The sequence below is a fragment of the Hypanus sabinus genome, chromosome 13 (genome assembly GCF_030144855.1).
Source record: "Hypanus sabinus isolate sHypSab1 chromosome 13, sHypSab1.hap1, whole genome shotgun sequence".
NCBI classification, from domain to species: Eukaryota; Metazoa; Chordata; class Chondrichthyes; order Myliobatiformes; family Dasyatidae; genus Hypanus; species Hypanus sabinus.
The window spans coordinates 11,122,226-11,141,788 of NC_082718.1; the positions used below are offsets into that span (position 1 = coordinate 11,122,226).

The following is a 19,563-nucleotide window of genomic DNA, read 5'->3' on the forward strand; positions in this document are numbered from 1 at the left end:
GATTCTATTGTATTTTGTTTGTTCTCCTGTGTTCTACCTGCAAAAATAATATCAGGGCAGTATATGGTGACATATACATACTTTGATAATAAGTTTATTTTGAACTGAATATGCTTTGGAAGCATTACTTTTAAAAAAGTAGATACAGTTGTTATCTGTGAAATGGATTGGAAGCCACATCAGAGGTATTGTAGCCAAATTAGCAGTGTACAGCCAATTCTTGTCTATGGGCATGGTTGGAAGAAAAGATCCTACTTAGCTTCTTTTACCGATTGTATGTGTGTTGCTGTGTTAGCGCATGGCCTAGCAGATACAGCATCAGTATAGTGATCTGAAGGTTACTGGTTCGAGCCTCAGCTGAGGCAGTGTGTTGTGTCCTTGAGCAAGACACCTAACAACACATTGTGCTGTGACGACACCGGTGCCAAGCTGCTTGGGTCCTAGTGCCCTTCCCTTGGACAACATCGGTGGCATGGAGAGGGGAGACTTGCAGCTTGGGCAACTGCCGGTCTCCCATACAGCCCTGCCCAGGCCTGCACCCTGGAAACCTTCCAAGGCGCAAATCCATGGTCTCACAAGACTAACAGATGCCTATTATATTATTATTATGTGTGTGGCCTATTCACTTATCATTGAAGATAAAATATTGGGCCCCGCATTTAACATAGTAAACCCAGGTCCTCTGCCAGTATGCCCTCGCAGTATAAATATCCTCTAATGAAAAGGGTCTGCAATAAGATAGTGGAAATGTGGACTACTTTCCACACCATGGTAACCACCTCTCTATGAAGGCAGACAGCAGTGTTGGGTCCTCTGTAGTCTGGGCAAAGTCTTTGTCAATCTAAGTAAAAAGTGTCTTCCTCAGATAGAAGGCTAGCACAAGACTCATGGTCTACTAGGGAGCAGTGTGTTCTACCTCTCTGCAAGCTTCTAAAAGGGACCTCCTACAACAGAGATCATTTCTGTGTTTCTGTGATATGCATCACTTGCAGGATAAGCAAACCAACATCAGAGTCTCTTTCCAGACCCGTGTCTGTCGCACTGAGCCTTCATTACACTAGAAGTCGATTCTGAAGAGCAAGGCCACTTTGTATGCATACCTGGCACCACACTCCACTCCTAGCTCAATCTTGGCAACAGATTGCCAGATGAGTAGATGAAATGATTGAAGGGCATTCTCAAAGCCTCCTTGAAAAAGTTTTACATCTTAACCAACTCATGGAAACCCCTAGCTCATAACTGCTCAAAGTAGCGAAGTGAGCATTCTAGAACCTTGAGCCCTTCATCAAGAGTACTCAGAAGCTGAACATAAAGAATAGGGATAAAAAACAGACCACTTCTTAAGTTAACCACCCATCGTCTAAACTTCTCACTGCCTCAGTGAAGCAGTCATCCCACCTAACATGGACATTCTGTCTTCTGCCTCTTCCACTGGACAGAGGATAGAAAAGAGTGAAAACATGTACCGTCAGGCTTAAGAACAGCTTCCACCCCACTGGTATAGGACTATTAAATAGTTTCCAAGTATGATAAATTGGACTCTTGACCTCACAATCTATTTCATTCTGATCTTGCACTTTATCATTTCCCTGCCCTGCACTTAATCTGCAGTTTTTATACTTTAGCCTGCATTGTTGCTGTTTACCTTACTCTAGCTCCATGCAGTGGGTAATGATTTGATCTCTATGAATTGTACACAACACAAAGCTTTTCATTTTATCTCAGTACATGTGTACAATCATTAACCAAATCAGGTTCCAATTCCTTCCCCATCTATGCATGTAGTCTTTGGGTCCCACATTGGTCTATCATTGCTGATAACTGGACCCAGAGCACACATTTATGGCTCCATCATACTTTGTTTTACTCGTACACAATAGCATGGCCCCTGGCAACACACTGCTCTGAAGCTAGGGCAGAAAAGAGGTATTTTTATACAGAATTGGCTTATCAGTTACAGATATTGACCAGAAGGTAAGTTGTGTTTGCTTGAATTCCTTGCAAGATCAATAGCAACTACAAGCTACCAATGATACTTTGAAGTTAGTAAAGGAATTGTCCCTCAGTTGTTGGCTGTGTTACACATCCTTCCATTATATTCCTATCTCATGTGTCTCTAGCACCCCTACTGTGGAAAGGGAAGCTCTGTTCTTCAAATACTTTTCCAGAGAAGTCTCACTTCAGAAGGCCCCACTTGTCTGCATTGACTATAACTGCCATAAGTTGTCCTTGCCTTGATGCCGTCCTTAATCCTTGCCTAGCTGCCATCCCCTCAGTCTCATCAGTCAGAACTCATAAAAGCAAATCGCTCTCATTCCCAGGAGTGCAGAAGACTGGATCATGCAGGAAGTTGAAATCCCAGACGTTAAGCTAGGAATTTTTTTTGAAAATAACGACAAGGATTCAGTAACAGTGTATCTTAGGTTCAAATGTCCTTGGAGCACTTCCTGTTCTTTGTTCCCTTGTATGTTCTGTTTTATTGTGTTCTATGTTGTTCTGCTGAGCATTGTGGCTATCCTGCGTTGCTGCCGGAAGGTGGGGCAACACTTGCGGCTTGCCCCCAACACATCCTTGGTTGCCAACGCAAAAAAAAACATCTCAGTGTATGTTTTGAAGTAAATGTGATAAATACATCTGAATCTGAATCCTTTTTGTAAATGTAAGAAAGAGTTTTGGGCCAGGTAATAGTTCTGAAAGATCAGGGGAGGAGAGAGGTGTTGTGTACGCAGATGTTTAGCTGTGCAGTGAGCTGGCTGACAAAGCTGGAAGTAAAAGAGCAAACACGAGGAAATCTGCAGATGCTGGAAATTCAAGCAACACACTCAAAATGCTGGTGAAACGCAGCAGGCCAGGCAGCATCTATAGGGAGAAACACTGTTGACGTTTCGGGCCGAGACCCTTTGTTAGGACTAAATGAAAGGAAAGATAGTAAGAGATTTGAAAGTAGGAGGGGGAGGGGAAAATTTCGCATTTTCCTCTCCCCCTCCTACTTTCAAATCTTTTAGTATCTTTCCTTTCAGTTAGTCCTGACGAAGGGTCTCGGCCTGAAATGTTGACAGTGCTTCTCCCTATAGGTGCTGCCTGGCCTGCTGCGTTCCACCAACATTTTGTGTGTGTTGTTGGAAGTAAAAGATATGAGATTGTAGATCTGATACAATGAACAAAAAAAAACTGAATAAAACACAGTGGAGCAAAATTTGATGAGAAGTCTCAGCTTTCCATCTGGAACTGTAGGATTTACTCAATTAAGTGCAATCACTTTTTAACCTCTTCAATTGGTGCTGCTGACTTGGGAGTATGCAGAAATTCCACAGTGCTGACATCTGTTCACTGCTGTTTTGCTGACTTCTTTCACTATTGAACTTCTCTTGGAGGCCAGATTCAGAGAACAAAGTTGTGGGAATTAGTTCAAGAATCATTATTCAGGGAAAGACTTCCAATTTCTCAGAAAGGCTGTGGACATCATATTACTGGGTCAGTACAATTCACACATGATCAGAAGATGGTGGAGCTAAGTATGGTTCTTTCCGCAGATTGCAGGGAGGCACCTAAACAAATTTTCTATGGAGGATCTATTTCAGATCATCACCAAGAAATAATTAAAGGGAGGATTACAAGAACAGTTTTACATTAAACATTGTGGAAACTTTGAAATCTCAACCCAAGATAGGCAGAGCTGAAAAAGGAATAATTTGTGTTTATGTAAACCTAGACCATATTAACATTTGAATTAGGATCAGGAATCTGTCCTTCAAACCATTTGTGATGTTCAGTTAAATTGCAGCTGGTTTGTATTTAGAACATAGAACATAGTGCCCACAATATCTGTGCTGACCAGGCTGAATACTTAAGCTGTAATTCATTATTTGAATCTGAACTTTGCATTCTTGCCTAACCAGGTTAACTTCACTCACCTGCAATTTAAGAATCTATTGAGCTCATTCACAAAATTAATCAAAGACACTGCTTCAACTGTCCTCAGCAGAAGAGTTCCAAAGACTCAAGAACCTCCATTACATGAAAAAAGTTCATTTCTTATTTGAATGGATGATGCCAAATTATCAAAAATATTCTCTTGTCCTAAGTTCTTGTAGAGCAGCAATCATCCTCCTCATATCCGAACGTTTCAAAATCCCTCAGGATTATAAGTGTTTAATCAAAAGCTGCTGATCTTTTCTCTTAATTAAGAAGAAGTCTATAAGCCTTTCTTCTGTGAATGGGCCAACAAGGTTTGAAAATCTTGCAAGGCTTTAATCAAGGCTAGATAGTCTGATTTCAGAAATGTAAACTATTCTTTATTGATGCACACATTTGCTTTGAAATTTGGTCATATATATAAATTCTGAACTAAAGAGATATTTAGATAGGCACATAAATAGCAGGGGCATGGGGGATTTCAGACTGTGTGCAGGTAGATAGGATTAGTTTAAATTTGGATCCAAAGACCATAAGACATAGAAACAGTCAGGCCACCTGGCCCATTGAATCTGCTCCACTATTTCATCATGGATGATTCATTATCCCTCTCAACTCCCATTCTTCTGCCTTCTCCATGAAACCTTTGATACCCTTACTATTCAAGAACCAATCAACCTCTGCTTTAAATATACCCAATGACTTGGACTCCAGGGCCCTCTATGGTACTGAATTCCACAGATTCAGCACCCTCCGGCTGAAGAAATTCTTTCTCGTCACTGCTGTAAAGGGAAGGCCTTCTATTCTGAGGCTATGCCCCCTCGTCCTAGGCTGCCCCACTAATGGAGACATCCTCTCCATGTCCACTCTATCTAGGCCTTTCAATATCACCGGACAACAAAGATTTTCCTTCCTGAATTCTTTTGGGTGCATCTTATGGATTTGGGTTTGTTGACCATGAAAATCATCATGAAATTTCCTTATCATGCATGACTTTTTTTGAAATCTTCTATATTTGCTATTTTGATTCATAATTTGTCAATTAAAATGATGCCCACACTGCTAGCTGAGAAGTTTTTTTTTGTCCACTCGTTTTAGAAGGGTTAGAAAAGCATCGTGCACACACTGTCCTATGCGTTGCATTTACATGTATATCAGCTTGTGATCACGATGTGCATGCACTATGCACATAGCATATTGTGTGTAACTCATTATAATAAAGTAATTATATTTTCAGAAGTATTTGCAATAGCAAAATATCTCGCCAATGTTCCAACAGCAGTGATACTTCTTGTTATATTTGTGGTGAGTATATGCTTTAACCTCATAGATGGAGTATGAATCCTCTTCTTAAGAAAGCCTATGAGCTCTACTTTGGGTGTAAAATTGGCAAACAATACATAGCCTGGGGCTCCTCACATTTGTTGCACAGAATGAGTTGATGATCTCAGATCTTGATTGAGATGTTCTCGGAAGTCTGAATACTCAGAATACTCGGAAGTGCAGAAGGATCATGTGACAGACTGCTTCTTCTGTCTGACCACTCTGCTAAAAACGAGAAATCTATTGAATACCCCAATCTCCCTGCAGCCATGAGACCTATGCAATATGACAATAATCTTCCAGTACTGAAGCCATCAGAGACATGGAGTCTAGAGGAGGCAGATGAAGGTGCCATGATGCATAAGCCAGGAGTGGAAAACGAAACTGATACTGATGCAGATTTTGAACCTTTATGATGAGTGAGCCTCATCTGATAACTCAGTCTCACTGAGTTATATGACCCAGTCAAAGGCTTGGGTTTGTAAAAGGCAAAAGCAGAATTACTGGGTTCAAGACTGCAAGGATGGAATCTGTTGTCACCAGGCACAAACATTTCCATGAAGAATTTTGGTATTTGAGACAGGTGTCTCCCAGAATAACTGGTGCCTAGATTAAGGAAAGCATTTTTGTTGGTCCACAAATCAAACTGGTCACCAATGACAGACCATTTGAAAAACTTTTAGTGGAACTTTTAATGGAAGGCATTCAAAGATATTGTTGAAAATTTTCTTGGTAACTAGTAAGCTGCACCATACTACGTGCAGCTGGTTGATAGACTTCAAGTATACAAAAGCATGAAGTGCAAGATATCACTAAAGTTTAATTTTCCGCATTCTTATTTGGAATTCTACTTTGCAAATTTTGGCGCAGTTAGTGACGAGCATGTTGAAAGGTTTCACCAGGACATTCCAGTCATGGAGAAGTGGTTTCAGGGGAACTAGAGTCCATCAATGTTGGCTGATTATTGTTGGGCACTTAAGTGAGAAGCCTCAGACGCTGAATACAAATGAAAATCCTCAACAAAACATGTTTAGCTTAGTTGAACTAGTGCAAAGTGTCAGCACTGTTATGCAGTTAACTGCATTATATTCAATAAAAGTTTTTTTTTGTTTCTCCAAGTTCCTACGTGATACGCATAGTCTGAAATTATATTTGTGTTCAGCTTCAGATGCTCTTTTCATAACCACAAAAACTTTCTGAGGAAGGAATACTTTCAAAATAGTTTGCTGTCCAATGTATTTAGTAGGTTTGGAAGAGATCCTCCCTCATCTTTCTAAACTCCAGTGAGTACAGGCCCAGAGCTATCAAACCCTTCTCGTACATTAACCCTTTTCCTGAACACCTCTGGATCCGCTCCAGTGTCATCACATCCTTTCTTAGATATGGGGACCAAAACTGCTCATAAACTAGTTACAACACTTAACCCAAAAGGTCTGTTCCTGGATTTTACTATTCTGTGATCTACTGTCCATAATCTGAGCATGACCAAACTTCCCTCATAAGGCAATCTGATCATTCCAGAAAGCACAGAAATTGCTCTCTGAGTTACTTCCAAAAACTTAGCATTACTCCCAAACCACTTTATAGGAATGTTCTCAAACAAATAAAGGTTAGTAACATCTGATCAGTATTACTTAGAGCTAAACATAAATAATGAAAAGTGAATTCCTACTTCAGCCATTTACATTTTTCACCTATCACATACCAGCTTCTCACCATACCCCTGCCCCCTCACCTGGTTTCACCTATTACATTATAGTTTGTACTCCTTCCTCTCCACCCATCCTCTTATTCTGGCTTCTGTACCCTTCCGTTCCAGTCCTGCTGAAGGCTCAGCCTGAAGCATTGACTGTTTATTCACCTCCATTTTTGCTGCCTGACCTGTTGAGTTCCTTCAGCATTTTGTGTGTGTTAAGATGTACCAGTTAAACATAGCAACTTCTGCTTGTTGGTGCTTTCAGTAGGGATCTGTTTCAATGTAAAATTCAAACCTGACACAACTGCAGTTGAGTCATTCTCAAGCTTGAGGACATTAATATTTTAATTACCCCACCTTATCCTGGATCATAACCATTGGATATGACTGAGGAACCCAGGCTGTAATTGGGTATGTCCTCTAGAAGGTTTATTTTCTGGGGATGTTTGAGGATTAGAAGCCTGGGAGTCTTGCCTATTTTTTGGAATTTAGTTATTCTGGTCCATGATTCCATTTTATAATTTTGTAACTCTAAAGCTGAACTTGCATCATTTATGATCTTCCAATCACACACTCTCCAGGGAATCCTGATGGAGGGTGTCATCCCGAAGCATTGACGGTTTATTCCTCTATAGATGCTGCATAAGCTGCTGAGTTCCTTCAGCATCTTGTGTCGGTTAGGTAAAAGAGGTGTTGGCTCTTCAGGAAATGGTAACACCAGCCAGTTTAACTGATTGCATCCACATTGTGAAATGACTGCAGAATATTAAAAGGCACTTCATACCAAATGAATGATTTTTATTTCAACCATTGTAATGCATTTTGTGCACAACAGACTCCCCAAATCCATTGGGAGAGAAGATGGAACACTAGAACACAGGACCAGGCCCTTCAACATCTATGCTAAACAGATCAATTCTCACTAATCCCATCTTTGTTTATGTATAGGTTTTCATGAATTCTTTTGTTTTTATTTTTTTCCTGACAATACCTTGAAGAAAATTAATCAAGGTAATACATGGTAACAAACAGGTAATTTGATAATAAATTTACTTTGAACTTTGAAATTGGTAAAATATTGTAAGGCAGAGGTATGCCCACAGACTCTTTGCCCCTTTTCTATAAATTATAGAGTTACAGACTGTCTGCACCAACCACCCACACTAATCTCGGTTCTCCTCTCATATTCCCATCAGCTCCGACTTCTCGAATTATCCTGCCATTCACCTATACTTGGGGGGGGGGTGGAGATCAGGGGTCGCAATTCAGTGGCCAATTAACCTACTGACCTGTACCTCTTTGGGATGTGAGAGGAAATGGGAGCACCCAGGAGAATCTCACTCAATCACAGAGAATATGTAAGCAGCCCTGGTTTGAACTGAACCTGGATCACCGGTGGTGGAAGGCAGCAGTGCTGACCACTATTCCAACAGCTCCTTCCTGTTACCAGGTGACTTCAGGTTGGCAGTTAAGATGATCATCCCCCCATGAGGCGGTAGGTAAGCTGTCCTTGTTGGGTCTCAACACCTCCTACTGTAACTGGATGCTAGACTTCTTGGGAGAAAGACCACAATCAGGTGCTGACAGCAACACCTCCAGCTCCATCGTGCTGAGCACCGGCAACCCCCAGGGCTCAGTCATCAGCCTGCTGATGACACATGAGTGTCCTAACCAGATGCATCACCTGAGACTCTTGACCATGCCTGCATGCTTTTATGCAGTGAAGCTAATAAATTGACCGCTGAGTGCCAATAAGCAACAAAGAGTTGATGATTGCTCAGGATATCATGAACACATGGGCCAGAGCCACAGAATATCATGGATACATAACCTGGAGCAATAAGAAAACTAATGGCTGAAATTTCTGATCTACATTGCTGTAATTACTGAAGCAGAAACATAATCCTTTGTGATCTTTCAAATCTCCGCTCAGCCTTCAAGGAGAACAAATCCACCTATTCCAGACCAACTTTGTAGCTCAAATACCTCATTGAGGCATGAATCGTATGGCTAGTCAGAGGCTTTTTTCCCGGGGCTGAAATGGCTAGCACGAGGGGGTGCAGTTTTAAGGTGCTTGGAAGTAGGTACAGAGGTGACGTAAGGGTAATTTTTTTACACAGAGAGTGGTGAGAACGTGAAATGGACTGCTGGCGACAGTGGTGGAGGCAGATACGATAGGGTCTTTTAAGAGTCTCTTAGATAGGTACATGGAGCTTAGAAAAATAGAGGGCTATGGGTAATCCTAGGTAATATCTAAGGTAAGGACATGCTCAGCACAGCTTTGTGGGCCGAAGTGCTTGTATTGTGCTGTAAGTTTTCTATGCTTCTATCTGAGAAATATTCTAATAAACTTCCTGTGCGTCCTTTCCAAGAACTTCATATTCTTCTTTAGAATCATTAGAACAGGAGCATAGCACAGAACAGACTCTTCAGTCCACAATAGTGTAAGGATCAAATCTCGATGCAAGACTCAATCATGGCCTAATCAGTCCTCTCCACAAGAGCAACGTAACTTCCCTCCTTTAGTATCATCATGAATTATGTGTTCTTTTCTTATCATTTTTTCATGATGCCTTTCCACTTTAGGTTTTATGCTCATATGAAACATGAGGAACATAAGAAATAGGAGCAGGAGTTGGCCGTCTGGCCCATTGAGCCTGCTCCTCTATTCAATAAGGTCATGGCTGATCTGGCTGTGGATTCAGCTCCACCTACCTGCCATTTCTCTATAACCCATAATTCCACAAAAATCTATTTAACTGTGTCTTAAATATATTTAATGAGGTAGCCTCTATTGTCCAGATAGAGTTGGTAAAGGTCCTACCTCACTCAGAACTGGGTCTAATGCCTCAGGAATCTGAAAGCCTTTCTCCTGCACCACAGCTCAACCCAAATATTCACCCTAACTATTCTATTATTCCTACTCTGACTAGCAATTTTGAGATTATTACCTTTGAGGTCCTACTTTTAAATTTATCTCCTAGCTCTCCTAATTCAGTTTACATGGCCTTCACTTTAGTACTTGGATGTATTATAACATCTGGCTGTTTGACCCCCTCTTCCAGAATGCACTACAGCTTCTCTGAGACAGCCTCAACTGTGGCACTGAGGCAACACACCAACCAGGAATCCTATATGTTGGCCACATAAGCTCCTGCCTACACATTCTACTATACTGTTATGGGATTACCGAATTGGTCCCTTCTACAATAGAGTTGACTGTTGACCTCACAATCTACCCCATTATGATCTTGCACCTTATTATCTACCTGCACTGCACTTTCTCTGTAGCTATTACACTTTATTCTGCATTCTGTTATTATTCTACTACCTCAATGTACTGTGTAATGATTTGATATGTATGAACAGTAGGCAAAGCAACCTTTTCACTAATCTTGGTCTATTGACAAAAATAAGCAAATTCCAGTTCTGAGTGTTTACGCCAGTTTTTGACAAATTGTCTTAATAAACATGCACAAGATGTGTTTGAATTTTCGTCTTTGAAGAGCCCTAGTTTGTTTTCCTTTGGTTACTGCTGTTGTACGAATACACACTGCTGTTCTTGGTCCCCTCTGCCCACCTTTTTATTCTGGTGCCTTCCCCCTTCCTGAAGAAAGGTCTCAGCCTGAAACACTGATGATATAAATGAATAAACAGAGACTGCCTGACCTGCTGAGTTGCTCCATCATTTGTGTGTGTTGCTTTGGATATCTAGCATCTGCAAACTTTCTCAGATTTATGATTTGCTGCTGCACTGCAAAGTCCCTTCAAGGGATGCCCACCCTGAAGAAGTCTAAAATCTCTTTGATGGAAGTTTAGAGAGAGCCTCTCTCACCAGTCACCCCTGCAATCTCTACTGCTTTCCAACTCTTCAACCATGTCCAGACTACCAGTCACACCAACCTGGCTTCGCCTTCTAATTTATTCTCCTTCCACTCCTTCCACCTATTTATTTTGACATCTTCCCCCTTCCTTCCCAGTCCTGAAGAAGAGAGTTGACCCGAAATGTTGACTGCTTATTAATTTCCATAGATGGTGCCTGACCTGCTGAATTCCTCCATCATCTTGTGTGTGTTGCTTTGAACTTCCAGCTTCTGCAGAATGCCTTGCATTTATTCTTGTTTCATTAGTGTTAGCTTATGAACAAGATGTTCTCCTTTGACTCAAGCACTAGTTGCCCTCAGTTAGATGTGGAAGAGTCACCACAAGAAAGATGTTCTGATTGGACATGGAGTTGTGGAGTGATACAGCTCGGAAACAAACTTTTCATCTTGTGTAGAAATAGCAGGAGCTCTGACAGAGATCTTTAAGATGTCATTAGAAACGGGGATTGTGCCAGAGGATTGGCGTATTGCTCATGTGGTTCCATTGTTTAAAAAGGGTTCTAGAAGTAAGCCTAGCAATTATAGACCTGTCAGTCTGACATCAGTGGTGGGTAAATTAATGGAAAGTATTCTTAGAGATAGTATTAATAATTATCTGGATAGACAGGATCTGATTAGGAGTAGCCAGCATGGATTTGTGCGTGGAAGGTCATGTTTGACAAACCTTATTGAATTTTTTGAAGAAGTTACGAGGAATGTTGACGAGGCTGAGGCAGTGGGTGTAGTCTATATGGACTTCAGCAAAGCCTTTGACAAAGTTCCACATGGAAGGTTAGTTAAGAAGGTTCAGTCATTAGGTATTAATGCTGGAGTAATAAAATGGATTCAACAGTGAGTGGCTAGATGGGAGATGCCAGAGGTGGATAATTGTTTATCGGGATGGAGGCCAGTGACTAGCGGGGTGCCTCAGGGATCTGTTTTGGGCCCAATGTTGTTTGTAATATACATAAATGATCTGGATGATGGGGTGGTAAATTGGATTAGTAAGTATGCCGATGATACTAAGGTAGGAGGTGTTGTGGATAATGAGGTGGGTTTTCAAAGCTTGCAGGGAGATTTATGCCGGTTAGAAGAATGGGCTGAATGTTGGCAGATGGAGTTTAATGCTGAGAAGTGTGAGGTTCTACATTTTGGCAGGAATAATCCAAATAGAACATACAGGGTAAATGGTAGGGCATTGAGGAATGCAGAGGAACAGAGAGATCTAGGAATAACAGTGCATAGTTCCCTGAAGGTGGAGTCTCATGTAGATAGGGTGGTGAAGAAGGCTTTTGGAATGCTGGCCTTTATAAATCAAAGCATTGAGTACAGAAGTTGGGATGTAATGTTAAAATTGTACAAGGCATTGGTAAGGCCAAATTTAGAATATTGTGTGCAGTTCTGGTCACCGAATTATAGGAAAGATATCAATAAATTAGAGAGAGTGCAGAGACTATTTACTAGGATGTTACCTGGGTTTCAGCACTTAAGTTACAGAGAATGGTTGAACAAGTTAGGTCTCTATTCATTGGAGCGTAGAAGGTTGAAGGGGGATTTGATCGAAGTATTTAAAATTTTGAGAGGGATAGATAGAGTTGACGTGAATAGGCTGTTTCCATTGAGAGTAGGGGAGATTCAAATGAGAGGACATGATTTAAGAGTTAGGGGGCAGAAGTTTAAGGGAAACACGAGGGGGTATTTCTTTACTCAGAGAGTGATAGCTGTGTGGAATGAGCTTCCTGTAGAAGTAGTAGAGGCCAGTTCAGTTGTGTCATTTAAGGTAAAATTGGATAGGTATATGGACAGGAAAGGAGTGGAGGGTTATGGGCTGATTGCGGGTAGGTGGGACTAGGTGAGATTAAGAGTTCGGCACGGACTAGGAGGGCCGAGATGGCCTGTTTCCGTGCTGTGATTGTTATATGGTTATATGGTTATATCTACCATGTCCACGCTAACCATTACACTTATCTGTGGAAGAAAAGAAATAACATTTAAAAGTTTATGTATATAAGCATTTAGGTGTATAAGATGATGAGAGGCATTGATTGTGTGGATAGCCAGAGGCTTTCTCCCAGGGCTGAAATGGCTAACATGAAGAACTCTTTTAAGGGGCTTGGAACACCTAACACAAGGGGGATGTCAGAGGTAAGTTTTTCACAGAGAGTGGTGGGTGCGTGGAATGCACTGCCAGCAAAGTTAGTAGAGGTGGATATAGTAGGGTCTTTTAAAAGATTCTTAGATACGTGCATGGAGCTTAAAGGAATAGAGTGCCATGCAGCATGGAAATTCTAGGCAGCTTCAAGAGTAGGTTACATGGTCAGTAAAACATTGTGGGCTGAAGGGCCTGTAATGTGCTCTAAAGTTTCTATGTTCTAAGTTATATTGGGGATAGAAAAATACCACTTAATTGGCAAAGGTCTATAACAGTGGTTCCCAGAATAGGTAATATTATCATCCTGGGGGTGATGGGAGCTTTTAAGGTGTGATAAAGAGAAAGGGGCTGGGGTGGGGGAGAGCTTGGGTGGAAGGTGGGGCAGATGAGAGATTGTGTGTGTGGCCTCCATTGTTCATTGTTGACAATGGGTACTGTGCCTGTCTGGTAGTCACTGGTTACTCAAGCAGCGTCGACTGTGTTTGTTGAGGCCGATCCTGGAACGGTAGGCTCTGCCACAGTTGGTGCATGTGTAGGGCATTGTGAAGTTGTTGTCAGCTGTCCGCTGTGCTCTCCGTTTAGCTGTCCGCTCCTCAAACTGACTCAGGATCACTCTTCTGCCTTTCTCTAGGTGTTGCTAAGGAGTATCTTGCCATTTGTTGTGGTACTCTTCAGCTAAGGGATTATCGGCTTGATAGAAGAAATTAATTACTTACAAGTGTGCCTCATAATTGATTACAATAATCACATAATCACCTCATCTCTTGCTAACCCACCTTTCTCTTAGACTTTGCTTAAAGCACGTTATAGTTGTTGAAAAGCAATGTGACACTTCTCTATCTGGTATACCTGGACTGAAGAATTTGTGTTATTTCCAGGCCCAGCCTGCGCATTATTGCCATTCACTTCTGTAGTACAGTGTAAGCTGGTATGATCCCCGTACTCTAACTGTGTAGTGATGTAATTCTTGTGAATTAAGGTATGCATTGAATCAATGCTGGAGATTGGACTTAAACTGGTGATTGACCATGGTCATTAATCCAGAATGAAAATGGCAGGAGCAGACCAAACAAAAAAAAAGTGTCAGCAGTATAGTGTGGAGTATCTGAAATCTAGTTTTATACCAGCACAAAACTGCCAACAGCAGCAAATGTGTCTGTTGTGTGAAAAACTTTTTTTTAGAATGAGGCAATGAAATTTCTGTTGAATTGTTGAATATCTGGAGAGAATACACTCAGACAAAGGAAACAAGAACTTGGCTTATTTTCAGTCACTTTTTGATAACTTTCAGAAATTGAAAGGAGTTTATACCATATTTACCAGCACTTCACAACAAAATTCAGCTTAGAAAAATAGAGGGCTGTGGGTAACCCTAGTAATTTATAAAGTAGGGACATGTTCAGCACAACTTAGTGGACTGAAGGACCTGTATTGTGCTGTAGGTTTTCTTTGTTTCTATGTTTCTAAACCAGTGATGATGTGCTTCATACTGCACGTCATTGCTAGATCTGGAAAGCCCCATACAATTAGAAAAGAACTGATTCTGACAGCAGTAAAGGTGTTTCTGAGTACAGTTTTGCTTAAGTTACCAGACCAAATAATTATTATGATTTTGCTCAGCAACAATTCTGTTCAAAGATGAAAAGATAAAATGTTTGAGAAATTGGAAGACAGTGCCCACTATTCAACCTTATTAATCACTAATTACATCCTATATACAATAAAATTGAAATTTCTACCTCTAATCCATAAAGTTCCATCATCTTACCTACCACAATACCTGTCTCAGAGAAAATATCATTAATCATAATATTAAATAAATAGCTACAAATACTGCCTTGTGAATCCCATTTTCTATTGCACAGAAGCCCGAATATACCTTTCCTACCCTTACCTACACAGATTGTCCAATTAAAAAACAAAACAAATATGCAATTACTCCTTATTTCTGTAGTTTAATCAAAAGTCATTCTTTGTATAAAATATCATATGCCTTTTCAATATATAAAATACTTCTATTTGAAACATAAAACTGAATTCAATGTCAGTCTGCATTCACTGACAAAACACTATATCACATCTTTTCTACTTCTTTATTACCATATGTTCCATAGGTTTACGTACATAAGACGTGAGCGATATAGATCAATAACTAGAAGGATCTGACAGGGGTTTCCCAGGTTTTAGAACAGGCACTACTACTGCCATTGTCCATGAGGTAGGAAGATGGTCTAACCTCCAAATATTATTCAAAAGTTTTAATATTATCTCGAGAGTTGTCAGTCATATATCTAATCATACAGTAATATACGTGAGCTTTTCCTGGAGACGTCTAGCCTGCATTAACAATAGCTGCCTTAAATTTATACAAAGAAAACTCTACATCAATAATACTATGATTGTTACAGTTGACTTGTAACACATTATAGTGTTCACTTTAAAACCTTATCTTTTAACCTCTCCACATAAATTATCCTGATTATGAATTGCAAGATATGACTTAGCCAGTAACTCAACTTCCCTTTTTCAGTAACAATCATTTTGCCCTCATCAATCAATGCTAGGATATTATTATTTCCACAACACACCCCCTTTTTCTTGATCATTGCCCAAATGTCTCCAAGTTTAATATCCCTTCCAATATTATCACAATATGTGCAGTAAACGTTTCTCACAATCTTTATCACTTTCCTTACCACAGCTTGTGCCCTTTTATACTTTATAAGATCAATTGTACAGAGAAAGTACTTTACTGTTCTCCCACCCTATCCTTCTGTCACCCCACCAGGGATAGGGTTCCTCTTGTCCTCACCTACCACCAGTAGCCTCCGTGTCCAACACATAATTCTCTGTAACTTCCGCCATCTCCAACAGGATCTCATCACCAAGCACATCTTTCACTCCCCCCTCCCACTTTCTGCTTTCCACGGGGATCGTTCCCTACTCAACTCCATTGTCCATTCATCCCTCCCTTCTGATCTTCCTCGTGTTACTTGTCCTTGTAAGTGGAGCAAGTGCTACACGTGCCCCGCCACCTCCTCCCTCACCACCATTCAGGGCCCCAGACAGTCATTCCAGATGAGGTAACACTTTACCTGTGAGCCTGTTGGGGTCATATACTGTGTCCAATCCTCCTAGCATGGCCTCCTGTATATCGGTGAGACCCGACATCGATTGGGAGACCGCTTCGCCAAGCACTTCTAAGATATCTGCCAGAAAAAGCGGCATCTCCTGGTGGCCACCCATTTCAATTCTACTTCCCATTGCCATTCCGACATGACAGTCCATGGCCTCCTCTACTGCCACAATGAGGCCACACTCAGCTTGGAAGAGCAGCACTTTATATTCTATCGGGGTAGCCTCCGACCTGATGGCATGAACATTGATTTCTTGAACTTCTGGTAATTGCCCCTTCCCGATTCACCATTTATATTTCCCTCTCTCAACTCAACTCCTTATCTGCTCATCACCTCCTTCTGAGACACCTCCCCCTTCCCTTTCTTCCATGCTCTGCTCCCTTCTCCTATCAGATCCCCCTTCTCCAGCCCTTTATTTCTTTCACCTATCAGCTTCCAAGCTCTTCACTTCACCCCTCCCCATCTCCTGATTTCACCCATCACCTACCACCTTGCACTTCTTCCTCCCCTCCCCCCACCTTCTTGCTCTAACTTCTCATCTTTTTTTACCAGTCCTGATGAAGCGTCTCGTCTGAAATGTTGACTGTTTACTGTTTTCCACAGATGCTGCCTGGCCTGCTGAGTTCCTCCAGCATTTTGTGTGTGATGCTTGGATTTTCAATGTCTGCAGATTTTCACATTCCTTAACTTTCCTAAACACTGTTTTTCTCTCCCTTATTGCCTCCGCACACTCCTCAGCCCACAATGGTAAAGCCTTTCTCCTATTAGTGCCCTTTTTAATAGGAATCACTTCCAACTCAGTTTGATAAATAATGTGACACAATCTTTCATTACAAAACTGCATATCATTCTCAACATTCAGCCCTGACAGACATTCATCATATAACACCTTAAGCTTCTCCCAATTTGCTTTACCAAAATTCCACCTCCTAAAAGTGGCCTCCTATCCCCTATACAAATCCAAACCTAAGCTTATAAATAGCAGAAGATGTTCACTCCCCAATGTTTCATCTCCCATAACATGCCACACACTCACTCCAGCCAGAATGCTCAAAATTATAGTCAAATCTTTTGCAGTTTCAGAACAATTATGAACATTATATCCCATACCCCTCCTGTCAGCAAGACACACACACAAGATGAGAAATATTTAAAAATTCATTTACAATCAAACCATTACCATTGTTCTGCAAACATCCCCTCAGAGAACTGCGTGTATTAAAATCCCCACACCATACAAACACTTGGTGAGCTAGAACTACATATACCTTCTAAAAAATCAATCAGAAGTGTTTCATAAGGATTGTAAAAATTAATCACTTTCATATCCCTACCTGTTCAATCAAATGTTTCTACAAGTGGCTCATTCACATTCACAACTTTATACCCTACATCTTTCCTTATAAAATTGGCAACACCACCACTCTACCAACTAACCTATAACACTATAATCCTGTAAAGAAAAAAATTTCCTGAATACACATAACATATACATATAACATCAGATGAATTTGACAAATCAGAAATAAACTCCTTAAACTCTTGACTATTTGACTATTGAAAATCAGGCTTCTCACATTCCACTGCAATATTCTTAATCCCATTATGTACCTTCACAAGTAGATTGGGATGCAGATACCCCATCCATCAGCTTCCCACATAACACCAGCTATACCAAGATAACTTTAATAACTTTAGTTTTTTCAGTACAACTTGTCGGCTGAGCAGCACAATTCACCGCATCCATTATAACATCAAAAGCTTAATTTTGTCAACTAATGAAGTATCTTTAGTAAGAACTCTGATGCTGTCATATATACACTGACTTCACAGTCTGTTCTCTGACTGTTAATACTTTATCAACATCCTGTTTATCTTTTTGTAAGGCCACCACATATGACACACTCAACTGTATTTTAGCATGTTGAACTGCAGTTGTCTTAAGCGTTTCACTTCTATAAAAACATCTAAGCAGAGGTGGAATATAGGCTCATATATTATAATTAATATACCCTCAACTAACTTTATCAGGAATCTTTGCCTCATGAAAATAAATCAATACAGAAACTGTCCATCTTTTGTCTCCTATTTCTAACAATTACAATCTGTTTATTTCCTTAACCTTACCTCCCAATAAGTGAGATTTAACCTTCTCTATTGAAATCCCCACTGAAATATCCATTATCACAACCCTAATACCTCTACGTTCATAAAGCAACATCGATACTATCTCTTTGCCAAGCAAAGTCTTCAAACATAATGCCTTCTCACACTGTTTTGTATCCTTACAAACAATTAACACATTCCCTCCTCTCCCAAAGGAGAAGCACCATCTATATCCCCTATAGCAGATTTCAACCCTCTATAGTTAACTTAATCAGATTGATGAAAGAGGGTTGTTCCAGGTCAAATTTAAACAATACCTTAAAGTCTTGTTCCTTTCTTTTAACAAATAATCTCACTCTTCCTCTCCATCACTTGAAATCACAACAATATTATGTTTCTTTTCCTGTTTTCCAGATATAGATTCAACTTCATTCCAACCTCTTCCCGCCAACCCACACTCTCCCCGACCTCATTTCCAGTTCCTTTTCTAGATGCTCCTCACTACCTAAGCCTACCCTATATGGTCTTGGTCACGGTCACCCACCATCCTCCATCTCCAACCGAGCCAAGCTACACACAACTGAGCATCTTGACCTTGCTTGCAGGCTTTTATGCATTGAGTTGCTACCACATGATTGGCTGATTGAATATTTACATTGACAAGCTAGTGTACAGATGTACCTCATAAAATAGTCCCTGAGTGTACATTGGCACTTGCACAGTTTATTGGCACTGAAAAGACTATTTTAATTATGTCAATCAGAACTTAACTCTTTTTTTTCTGACTTTCAGTAGACAGATGCAGCAAACCCAACTTTACAATTGAAAATGTTGATATGAGCGAAATAATGGAAACACAGTTTGAAGTTGGTCGGAAGCTGCGATTGAAGTGCCAGAGGGGTTATAAGAGAATGGCAGGAACATCCAGCCTCATCAAGTGTCAGTATATCTCCGAATTTGCCAACTGGACAAAGCCCATACTCCAGTGCATAAGTAAGTACCACAATCCTTTCTACTAGGCTGGTGTGAAGATTACATTACCTGAATCGAATGCAAGTCATTAGGCTAAGTAACCAGACTGGTTCCTCTTCTGGAGCTAAGAAGTAAGATTCAAATGCCCGGAAACAAAATCAGAATCTGGATTTTAATCACTGGCATATGCCGTGAAATTTGTGGCTTTTTGGCAGTTGTACAGGGCAATACATAAAATATACCATGAACTTTAATAAATATATATATAATTTAAATAAGTAGTGCAGAAATAGTGCGGTGGTGTTCATGGGTTCATTGTCCTTTCAGAAACCTGATGGCAGTGGGGAAGATGCTTTTCCTAAAATTTTGAGTATGTGCCCTCAGTCTCCTGTACCTCCT

The 19,563-nt window shown here is 40.6% G+C and overlaps 1 protein-coding gene across 1 annotated transcript in view; it reads left to right on the top strand.

Moving 5' to 3' along the window:
* The window catches only part of LOC132403630 (uncharacterized), a 108,556-nt gene that overhangs the window by 24,798 nt on the left and 64,195 nt on the right, over positions 1–19,563 (top strand). The window contains exon 4 of the mRNA XM_059987108.1: positions 18,985–19,185. Within this exon, the coding sequence (XP_059843091.1) occupies positions 18,985–19,185 (201 nt within the window). The remainder of the gene's footprint in view (positions 1–18,984; positions 19,186–19,563) is intronic.